This window comes from Mobula birostris, chromosome 4, assembly GCF_030028105.1.
Source record: "Mobula birostris isolate sMobBir1 chromosome 4, sMobBir1.hap1, whole genome shotgun sequence".
NCBI classification, from domain to species: domain Eukaryota; kingdom Metazoa; phylum Chordata; class Chondrichthyes; order Myliobatiformes; family Myliobatidae; genus Mobula; species Mobula birostris.
The window spans coordinates 174,101,831-174,113,843 of NC_092373.1; the positions used below are offsets into that span (position 1 = coordinate 174,101,831).

The 12,013-nt window shown below is 46.5% G+C and overlaps 1 protein-coding gene across 7 annotated transcripts in view; it reads right to left on the reverse strand.

The window, feature by feature from the left end:
• Nucleotides 1-12,013, reverse strand: part of rufy3 (RUN and FYVE domain containing 3) — a 75,905-nt gene that overhangs the window by 21,897 nt on the left and 41,995 nt on the right. For 6 of the 7 annotated variants that reach the window (XM_072256503.1, XM_072256499.1, XM_072256504.1 and 3 more), the window contains exons 3-8: nt 9,573-9,690; nt 9,293-9,394; nt 5,607-5,730; nt 4,964-5,028; nt 3,254-3,319; nt 975-1,044 (exon numbers count right to left, since the gene is read on the reverse strand). In XM_072256503.1, the coding sequence (XP_072112604.1) occupies nt 975-1,044; nt 3,254-3,319; nt 4,964-5,028; nt 5,607-5,730; nt 9,293-9,394; nt 9,573-9,690 (545 nt within the window). The remainder of the gene's footprint in view (nt 1-974; nt 1,045-3,253; nt 3,320-4,963; nt 5,029-5,606; nt 5,731-9,292; nt 9,395-9,572; nt 9,691-12,013) is intronic. The other variant, XM_072256500.1, reaches the window with a different exon arrangement.

The window sequence follows — 12,013 nt, forward strand, 5'->3', positions numbered from 1 at the left end:
TGGGATCAAAGAAGCGCAGCGAATATTTGCCAGACTAGCTCCTGGGATGGTGGGTCTGTCATATGAGGAGAGATGGAGTCAATTAGGTTTCTTTTCTCAAAATTTTAGAAGAGTGACCTCACTGAGACGTACAATTAAAGGGCTCAACAGGGGGTGGACAATTCATGTGGCCCAGGAGCACGAGACCATAGTTCACTCCTACAGCAAGCAAGGAAGAAATTGAGGTCAGAAATAAGGAGACATTTCTTCACCAAGGTGGTGAATCTTTGGGATTCTTGACACTGTGGAGTTGAATGTGTTCAAAACCGGGATTAGTAGATTTTTGGAAATTACAAAATCAAGGAACATGGAGGTCAGGCCACAAAAATGTGTTTGAAGATTTTCCACCTTATTTAACTAGCTGCCCTACACTTTCTCTGAATTTTGTCACCACCTTCCCTTTGTACCACCTCAACACATAAACTGGAATTACATCGAGGCAAGTGTACAGAATGATCTGTATGAATGGAATGTCAACAAAGCTTTTCACTCTGTCTCAGGTCATGTGACAAGAATAAACCAATCAGTCACCACGAATGGTTGGGCAGGCTCCAAGGGGGCTGAACAGCTTATAAATTCTATAAAAATGATGAAATATTAAAGACCAAGCCACCTTCTTCCTGGTTTGCTGCCTGAGAGGACTGTTCCATGTGACTTGCTACTAAGCCAGGCCAATGACACTTGTCAGACGCAGGGGTTCCCTAGAAGTGGGGAACTCGGTGTCCCGGGACAAGTTGGATCCGAGGATGGTGACAATTGCTGACTGACAAATGCCAGCTGCTCTCCAAATCACCGTAGCAGTCCCAGATTCACGATCCACCCATCAGACATCCCTGGTGGAATGTTACACCAGCCAGAACTGTCAGTTCCCCGAGAGTCACCTCAACAGTCTGTGATTCATCATTGATGGAGGGTCAAGGACTGAGGGCACTAACCTCTTCAGTAAGCTTTGTGTTCGATTTTTCCAATGCATCCACTTTTGCTTGGAGATTATTTACAGTGGAACTACAAAAACAAGAGTAATAAAATTATAGAATGATCACAGTACAGGCCATTCAGCCCATGGAGTGTGTGTGATAGCCCCTAGGACAATAATCCCATCAGTTCCATTCCTTAGCTCTAGCCTCAGATCCCAGCAAGTTACTCCTCCTTTGCCAACCCAATTCCTTATCAAAGTCCTGAGTGAACCAATTACAGGTTTAAGAATCGAATGCGAATCAAAATCAAAAGTATACTGTAAAGTTGGAAGGGAGCTCGCAACAAGGCCGCCGTACACAGTGCCATCAATTCCACTACGGCTCAGTGTTAACAACATTTTCCCCTCACATCTCCAGGTAGCTTTACCCAGAACTGGAAAACCACGTTCCCCAGTACTCTAACTATTGGTCTTTGTCTGCTCAACACAAAGCTGCCTTCATGTCTTTACAGAGCAGCTGGACAGGCTAAGAGTGTAGGGCAGTGGTCCTCAACCTCCAGGCCGCGGACCAATACACTGCCGCAAAGAATGCAGCGGTACAGCGGTAGCCAGAACACACCCAGCACATCTTTAAGAAAAAACCCGAAATAAACAAGCTCATTAATTAGGTGCCACCTGGCACATAAATGTCAGCCCAGATCAGAGGCGATTGCCTATTGTGGCACCTAATTAATGAGCTTGTTTATTTTGGCTTTTTTCTTAAAGATGTGCTGGGTGCGTCCCGGCTACCGCTACACCGCTGCATTCTTCGCGGCAATGTATCGGTCCGCGGCCCGGAGGTTGGGGGCCACTGGTGTAGGGGACTGAGAGATGATCTTACAGAGATGTATAAAATTATCAGGGGCACAGACAGGGTGAATGCACACAGTCTATTTCCCATGGCTGGGATTATCAAGAGGGCACAGGTGTAAAGTGAGAGAGTAAAGATTTAATAGGAACTTGGGTTGCAAACTTTTTTTACATTAACGGTGGTACCTATGTGAAGTCAGCTGCAGGAGAAAGTGGTTGAGGCAGGTACAATAACAAGCTCTAAGAGAACAGCAGGACAGGTACGTGGATTGGAAAGATTTAAGAGGTTATGGGCTAATCACTTACAAGTGGGACATGTGGGTCAGCGTAGGCCAGATGGGCCGAGAGGTCTGTTTACATGCTGGCTGTGAAGTCTAAACCTTTTTTGCTTTGTGGAGAACAATGACAGGACTGGTGCAGTTGGAGGTGCTGGCTCACAGCTCCAGCGAACCTGTTCAGTTGCAGCCTCCACTGGTGTCTATGTGGAGTTTACACGTTCTGTCCTGTGACACACTAGTATACCCCTGGGTGCTCTGGTTTCCGCCCACATCCCAAAGAGGTATGGGCTAGTGAGTTAACTGGCCACTGTAAACTGCTCCAGTGGTGGTGTTGACAGATGTGTAAGCAAGAGAGAAAACAAGTGACAGGGAAGTCAGTCAGGGTCCGAGAACAAGCACAGACTCGATGGACCAAATAGCCTCCTTATATCCAATTAAAACATGAGATTCAACAATCCCACTTTCCCTCAAATCCCTCATCCATGGGACTGTTCCAATCTTTCCTGTCCCTCCTGTGATAAACACTAAAAGATCATTCAATATGTATAAAGGCTATTTGACCCTTCTCCAAAATGGCTCCACCCCAGACCGCTCCCACACAGTCTCCTCTTTCCCCCATCTGCCTGTCTCTGCTGTTCCCCACGACTCTCCCACTGGGAGGGGGTCACAGCCCTTCCCCTGTCCACAGCTTCCTCAGCAAAGATCCTTCTCCTGTATTTGCTGCAGAATTTAACTCTATCTGACATGCATTTTCTCCCCTACAGACATCGAATTCTGACAAAACTCCTTCACAAAGAATTCTGAGGCTCCCCAAATCTTTTTCCTAAACTATGTCACCTCTTGTCCCCAGAGTCTGCACACTCCCTAGTCCTCCCACACCCTCTCCAGCCGCTCGGTTAAACTGGGAAGACAGGGTGTGTCACCACATGCCACCTTCACAGACACCCTGGGGGATTACTACTTTTAAACCACTCAAGTCCGTGCAGAGAAAAGGGACCCAACAAGCTTCAGCGTTGCCCTCGCATCCTCGATCTGTCCTGTGTTTCTATGATATCACACCGGAGGAATATTGTATCATTTTTTAATGCATGCATTACACATGACAATAAAAGAGGACTGCGTGTCCTCATAATCTAATCTAATCTAATCTAATCATCCCTCGGCTTCCTACCTCAGGTGCCTGTTCAACTCTTCCACGTAATTCTTTTGGTCCAAAATGGCAGTAATCTGCCCGTCCCTGTTGCAGAAACAAGAGCACTTGCTGTTTTAACAGGTAGAAAGCGAATCAGTTTAAGACAGAAAGGTAATGCGTGGGCAAATTCATCAGCAACTGGGCGACCTGCAGTGAGTGGCTCACCAGTGCTCAAGATCTTTTCACCACCCTATAAAGTTGCTGCAAGCCCTTTTAGCGGCAAGTAAGAAATCAATCACTAGAAAGTGGCTAAATCCAATACCACCTACATTAGAAGATTGGCACGAAATTATCTTGGAAATATTTAAAATAGAAAAGGTGACTTACTCTCTGAGAATTCAAAAAGAAAAATTTTATCAAATTTGGAATAAATAGATTGAATATATAACCCCAAAGCAAGCAGACTTTAGATGACTCTCCTAATGATTTATACTGCTCTTCTCATCAACACAGTAATATTGCTAAGGTAAGCACCCTTAGTCCAAATGTTTACTGTTTTTTTCTTTTTTTGGAAAACGGAGAATTAACACAAGTAAAGGAAAAGATTTAGGAAAGGGAAAAAAAAATGATAAAATTAAATAAATAAGTACATAGGGATTGGATAATTATGTTTGGGGATAGGAGCAAACATGAACAAGTTAGGATATAAACACCTACAATGGTAGCTACATAAGCTTACATACAATATTTTGGACCAGAAAGAAATGGTCCAGAAGAGATATATGGAAATTATTATTAATCCACTATTATTATTATTTTTCTTAACAACTAATATCATTACTTAGCCTAATAGAGTAGAATTACAACTGCACACAATTATCTATTTAAATGTCTAATTACTTTTTATATTATCTCAATGTGTACTTAGGAATGTATAAATAATTATAGATTTATACATATATAAAAAAATGGAAAAGGTTATACATGTGAAAAAAGTTCATGATACTTGCGAATTCCTTATCCAAATAAAAATAAAAAATTTAATAAAAAGATCTTTCCACCACCCAGGAGGCAGAAGTTGGGACTGTGATGGTATACTCTCCACCGGCGTGGATGAGTGCAGTGCTGATTCACCAGCCATGACACAGACGACTGATCGGCATCCTACCCCCCACTGTAAACATTAATTCCCTCCACCACCGCCACACAGTGGCTTCATTGCACACCTACTGATGCCCTGCAGTGGAGTGGGACAGGATGGGGTAAAAAGTCTGCCTGCAATCCTACAATAAACTGATGTCACAGATCTTTGGAAGCTTGTACTGATCTTCCACACTACTCATCAGAAGTGACTCATTCTGGTAAACCAATTTCACATCCCAGTGGGATGAGAGGTGTTCTAACAGTGCAAGTCCTTTCCACACCAGGTACAAAGGGTTTATAGATCTTAAGGATATCAACAACTTCTAGCTCTAAGAATTCATGAAACAATCCAAAGAGTTTTGAAAAGGAACTAATGCAAGCACTAGTGTTCAGAATTAATGATCAGAACTTTCATCGCTTTTGGCCATTTTGTCTCCTTCAGTGAGTACTGCCACACACTCACTGCTGTTCTGGGATCACCCTGTGCATCTGCCTGCTTTGCAACAGTACAGACACAGCCCAGCGGCTATGGTGGACAGCCGGATAGTCTCCCAGACCATGATCAGAGGGAGAGTTCTGACACTAACGGCCGGGGAAGATACTCACCCTTCCGAGCTTTTACTGCTGTGCCCGCCGTCTTTCAAGTAGAGAGAGAAGTCGATCACACCAACCTAAAATGCAAACAGAACACAAATTAAGTCAGTGGGATCACCAGTGAGTTATAGATAAAGATTTTTTTTTAAAAAGATTAACTTTGTCACATATAGATCAAAACATTCACTGAAATGCGTCATTCTGCATCAACGTCACAGTCCAAAGACGAGTTGGGGCAGCTGACAGATATCACCATGCTTCTGGCATCAACATAGCATGCCCACAATTTACTGACTCTATCCGTACGTCTTTAGAACATGGGAGGAAGCTGGAGCACACGAAGGAAACCACACAGTCACGAGGAGAATGGACAGACAGCAGCAGGAATCAAACCTCAGTTAGTGTACACTGGTGCTGTAAAGCGACTGTGCTAACCACTTGAATGAGAGTGCCCTTGAGTGCTGTAGAACAGAGAGTCCTTGGGGCAAGGTACATAGTTCCCAAACTCATCTAATTATTTTTATATTGCTTACAAAAGGTCTGTGTTGATGAGGGATTAAGACAGGAGGAGGCACAAGACTGGACTTTGGAGTACAGATAAGAAGCAATCGCAGTGATTGGGACACAGAGGCAAGCGGGTGTCCCTCTCTCCTACCTGGGTATCCAAGTCCTCTCCCTTCATACACAGGTTGACGTCAATCACATTGAGTCCAACCAGGAGCCCAGCGATCACCGCCCCTTCCTCTTCCATCATCAGAGCATTTGGCTCATAGAACTCACTGAAAAGTCAAAGAGTTGACAAGTTAGGTTCACCTTCTCCAGCCTACCTTTAAATTCACATCAATCCCCACATCCTTACCCTTCTCTCACTGACCAATAGGCTAACGATCTCAGCCTTAATCAGACTTAGCAACTGAAAACCCACTCAGGGCTCAGGAGTTTCTGCACCCCGAATAAAGGGATTGTTCACCTTCACCCCACATGACCCGCGCCCAGAAACGTGGCCTTGCTTTAGAGGTAACTCGAGCCTCTCACCAGTTGTCATATTGTTGCTCATTCCTTTGAATCCCCATTAGCTTTGGGGGACAAATGTTCAAAGTTACTCACTGAAGTACCCTCTTCCTCCAGGGAACAGTCTCACAGTTAACCATCAGCACTCTGTACTGCTCCTCACACATGTCACAGTAACAGACTATGGCCCTAAAGTTCTGATGAAAAGGAACTATAGTCATTAATATTACAGAACCCTACCACACAGAAACAGGCCCTTCGGCCCAACTGGTCTGTGCTGAACTATTAATCAGCCTAGTCCCATCGACCTGCACCCAAACTACAGTCCTCTGTACCCGACATCCAAGTACCTATCCAACATTTTGGCGTTTCTCACGCCATCGAGATTCCTGACCTGCCAAACATTTCCAGAACTTCTATGCTCCTTGGACACTTACCGAAGCTTCACGTTGGAAACTCCGCGTGTGAGTGCAGAATAAAAGCGAGGATAGGTGTAGTGTTACAGTAAATGGTTAGCAGCACCTGATGGGTCAAAGGGCTTGTTTTCACACTGTATCTCTGAGAGTCTCACACTTTTAACAATTGTAAACTTGCACTAATTTAAGGGCAATTAAGGATATCGGACCTGGACCACAATGAAACATGTCACAAATGACGAACCTCCTTTTCCTGGTGGGCCCCCAACAATGAGGGTGACACTCCTTCCACTCCCTCCATGCACAGAGCAGCCTCATGCAAACCTCTGCGGTAAGCTGCTTCACTCTGGCCCAAACCTTCCTGTGCACTCCCACTTTATCCAACTCCAGCAGTAGTGGCAGCAGCACTTTTCTTCAGAAATCCAGCTCCCGCCAGTCCCAGGGGGTGGGGTGAGGGGCTTGTTCCAACAAAAACCTATTGGCCACATCCTCAAAGAGCAGGTGAAGACCCTCATCCCCATCCACCTGTCAAATGAGTGATCGCAAGCAGCAGGGGGAGAAGGCTGTTCAGTTCATTGAGCCTGTTCCACCATCCAACCAGATATGGCCTAATCCTCCATTTTAACATCAGTTCCCCCACAGCAGTCCCACAGGCTTTGGTAACCAGTGATCTCTTTCCCAGTTCTTCACTGAAAAGAAACATGCAGGAACAGCAAGCAGTTAAGGCAGCAAACAGCATCATGGTCTTCATGTCGGAGTATTACAGCCCGGAAACAGGACTTTCAGACCAACTCATCCATGACGACCAAGTTGCCCACCTGAGCTGGATCCATTTGCCTGGGTCTGGCCTATATCCCTCTACTTTTAAATGTTTTAATTATACTCACCTCTACCTCCGGCAGCTCATTCCTTGTACCCACGACCTTTGTGAAAAATCCCGACTCTTAGGTTCCCCTTAAATCTCTCCCCTCTCACCTGAGACCCTCTAGGTTCAGACCAGACCCCTCACATTGCAAGAGACTGGGTACAGGAACAAGGATGACTTGCTGTACTTCGAGGGCCTTGGTGAGAGCACACGAGACTCCTTACCTAAAAAAAATGATCTGCCTGTCATAAAAGTGAAAGGTTCACCAGGACAACCTCCCCTCAAGATGGCGCTGAACTGTGTTCTCAGCCGAGACCATGGCTCAAACTCTTTTTTGGTTCAATAGCTTTGGAGTCAGAGAAGGGAGTTAAGAGGTCAGGTTAAGGTTCAGGGACAGAGATGTGGGATATGGAGGAGTTAGGGGTCAGGTTAAGGTTCAGGGTCAGGGATGTGGAGGAGTTAGGGGTCAGGTTAAGGTTAGAGGTCAGGTTAAGCTTCAGGGACAGGGATGTGGGATGTGGAGGAGTTAGAGGTCAGGTCTGAGCTCCACACTCGAAGTCCAGCAACATGGACGGGGGATGAAAGACATCTGTAGATGTCAAGCTGTCCCAGGATCAGATGCCCATGAGGGGAGGAGGCATGAGAGACGGTCAGCTAGCAAGCCCAGAGTTTGAGCCTGAAGTCAGGGGTCCTGTCAGCAGCTAATCTAGAGCCCAATATCAAGGCTGAAAGCCCAAAGGTCAATCTGAAATCCAGAGTCAAAGCCCAATGGCTGAAGTCTGGACGCAGGAAGCCTGGAGTTGGAGGACTGTCCGTGTGTGTGGTGGGTGGGTGGGTGGGTGGGTGGGAGGGAGGAAAGGGGCTTACTGTGATGATGTTGATTGTGTTCAGTTTTGCTGTGTTGCGTGTTGTGCTGCTGAGTATTGTGGCCATGCTGTGTTGGCACAAGAGTGTGCAGCAACACCTACAGGCTGCCCCCAGCTCATCCTTAGGTGTGTTGGTTGTTAACATCAAACCATGCATTTCACCAAATCCTTCCATGTACATGTGATAAATAAATCTGAATCTAAGATTTATGCAATGGGAAGACGGTTATATGAGGGGAAGTTGAGTCAGCTGGGTCTGTGTTCACCAGAGTGCTGAGGAATGAGATAAATCTCATTGAGACATACCAAGTTCCAACAGGCTCAATGCCTGGGTGCAGGAGTGAAGTTTAGCCTGGCCGAGAGGTCTAGAGCGTGGGGTCACAGGCTCAGGATATGGGCCAAAAAGTTTAGAAATGAGACGAGGAGAAAGTTCTTCACCCAGGAGTGGTGAATCTGTGGAATTCTCCCCCCAGAAGGAAGCAGGTCAACGTTCTTTTATAATTCAAGGGGATGTGGGCTTCACAGGCAGAGACAGCGCTTTATTACCCAATCCTGGTTGCCCAAGAAGTTGGTGCTGAGCTGCTGTGTTGCACCGCTTCAGGAGGTGTGGGTGTACCACAATGCTGTTAGGGAGGGAGTCCAACCCAGCGCCAGTGAAGGAATGGTGATACATTTCCAGGTCGGGGTGGTGTGGGGCTTGAGGGGCAGTGCCCAGCTGGTAGTACCCCTGCGTTTTTGCTGCCCTTGTCCTTCTAGTTGGTAGAGATGGTGGCTTTGGAAGGAGCTGTCTAAAGAGTCTCAGTGATCTGCTGCAGTGCATCCTGTAGACTATACACACTGCTGGTACAGTGCGTCAGTGGTGAAGTGAGTGAATAACTGAACCTGATGAACATTTTTAAAGAGGTAGAGATTTCTCCATGAGGACCCAGCGAGTGGATGGGGGGGGGGGGGGGGGGGGAGAGGAGATGAGCCATGGTTGTACTGAACAGCACAACACACTCAAATGGCCCCATCCTGTTACCATGTTATAATGAATAGGAAGATCGCAAAGTTCGCTCACGTTTAGTAAATCCGAAGGGACCAGCTTGCTAGACTGGCGAAGGCCGAGATTCTGAAAGGTCAGTGGGAAGCCCCTTACCCAGTGCGTTCATCCCTGAGACTCGCAGTGCAATTAGGCACTAACCTCAGCAGATCCTTCCGATTAATCAGTGCCTTCATGTAATCAGAGAGCTTCTTCTGCATCAGAGCCAGGCGGAGCCACGCTCTCCCTCTCCCAACCGCTGTCCTACAACGACAGAGGGTCAGTCACCACACAAAAAAAAACACCAGGCATTTCAGGACACTACAGCATCAGCCGCGCTACATAAATGCACAAGTTGCAGTGAGGGTCACGAAGCGCATGGCTCCCTGTACCAGTACATCCAACAGCCACTTGGAGCCGAGGTCCGCCATTAGTTACTCACTTGAGTCCTGGGAGGTCCTTGACGCTGACGGTGATCTCTCCGGCTTCTGGACACAGCTTCTCTACCAGCTCCAGCGCCCCCCAGAACGACTTGTTTTGCCCAAGGAATGTTTTCTTAACTAGTTTATAAAAAGGAAAGTTGTTAGAGGAAACTCCAGCCGGTTAAGCTTGTTAACCAGGATGCTGCCTGGGTTAGAGGGTATGAGCTGGAAGGAGAAATTAGACAGACTTGATTTGTTTTCTCTGGAACGCTGGAGGCTGAGGGGAGATCCTACTGAAGTTTATTACATTCTGAAGGATGTAGGTAGGGTAGAAATGCCAAATGCTAGGGCACATGTGGGCACATGTATTTTAGGTGAGAGGGGAAAAGTTTTAAAATGGATTGTGTGGGGCAGCTTTCTCTTTGGACAGGAAGTGCCTGGAATACGCTGTCAGTGGTAGAGGTGGAAGCACACACAATAGTGATTTCTAAGAAGTTTTCACACATGAATATGCAGGTAGTGGGTATGGATCACATGCAGCGGAAGGGAATTGATTTAATTTAGCCTAGTGTTCAGTGCAGAAATAGTGAGATAAATAGCCTGTCCTTTGCTATACCACTGGGTCGAATCCTTTAAAAGAAATATATTGATTCACGAGACGGGTACATCAGCAGCAAGGGAGAGTCCTATATGGCACATTATAGGACAAGAAGAAGAAGAAAGCCTTTAACTCCGAGTGGAGTCATCGGGACACCGTCACGACGGTGTTTTTTTTTAAGCAGGCTTTCTTATTTTTATGAGGCCGAGTTGCTAGCTCGACGCTCGACCCAGCACGGGTGGAAAGCGTGCCAGGGGAGCCGGCTGGATTCGAACACGGGAGCCTTCACTCCGAAGTCCGGCGCTGATGCCACTACGCCACCAGCCGGCTCATTACAGGACAAGGCTCCAGTCATTTTAAACTGAGGTGCAGAGGGAAGTGAATACCTGCCCCAGAGGATGGTGGAGGCTGGATTATTGGATATATTTAAGGTGGTGACAGATAAAGGGAAGATGAGGAAATCGAGGGTTGTGGGGAACAGGTACAGAGGAGGGTTTGCAGCCTGTGTTGACCTGTTATGATTACATTGAATGGTGGGGTGAAATTGCAGGGCCAGGAGGCCTACTCCTGATCCAATTGTGTTCATCTTCTCATCACCCTCCAACCTGCCTCTCTAGATCAGAGAGTGAGTCTGGAGTCACACATGGGCCAGGAAAGAGCAGATTTCCTCCCTGAAATCCCTCAGTGAACTGAGAATACAAAGTATCTTTGTCACTATAACTAACACCAGCTTTATCACTTGGGTTTACTTAATAAATTTAATTTCTTCACCTGCTGACCTATCTCTGAATCCATTGCTGATTCTATACCCGCTAAGCAGTAACAAATCCACTCTGCCACAGGAAGATACAATACATCACTTTGATTTAAAGCATCCTGTTTATCATGAAATCAAGCTGCAGTGGGCAACTTGATGGGCTGTTTCTCTGCTGTACGGCTCCATGGCACTCCAGAGGGTTCTTAATGGAAGACCTTTAATCTCTGAAACATGGACTCTATTCCTCTCTTCATAGATGCTGCCTGACTTGCAGAATGTTGTCGGCTTTCTGTTTTATTTCAGATTCCCAGCATCTGCAGCTTCACGGAACAGAGCAAGGCAGATCATGCAGGAAGTTAACCCCTGGTTATTGTGGACACGCATCAAATCTCGTCCCTGTGAGCAGTAAAATGGGTGAGGGAGAGAGGCAGAGTTGTAGCTCTCATCAGGAGCTGACAAGACAACCCCATCCCAAACAGAACACAGTGGATGATCTACAAGGATGTTGCCTGGATTGGAGAGCGTGTCTTATGATAATAGGTAGAGTGAACTTGGCCTTTTCTCCTTGGAGCGACGGAGGGTGGGAGGTGACATGATAGAGGTGTATAAGATGATGAGAGGCATGGATCGTGTGGATAGCCAGTGGCTTTTTCCCCAGGGATGAAATGGCTAATATGAGGGGGCGTAGTTTTAAGGTGCTTGGAAGTAGGTACAGAGGAGATGTCAGGGGTAAGTTTTTCCACACAGCGAGTTGTGGGTACGTGGAATGCACTGCCTGTGACGGTGGTCGAGACAGATACAATAAGGTCTTAAGAGATTCTTAGGTAGGTACATGGAGCTCAAAAGAAAAGGGGTATGTGGTAGGGAAATTCCAGGCAGTTTCTAGAGCAGGTTACATGGTCAGCATGTGGGCCGAAGGCCGGTACTGTGCTGTAGATACGTTCTAATGGTCTTCTCAACCACAATGAACTGAAGGCCATCAGCCCATCATGCTTATGACCTCCCCCTGAAAGGAAGAACCAGTATATCCCACTCGTCTCATTCACAGATCCCACCCCCCAATCCAGCTCTTTTCTCTAAAGTTCCCGCTGACAGCACATTCCAAG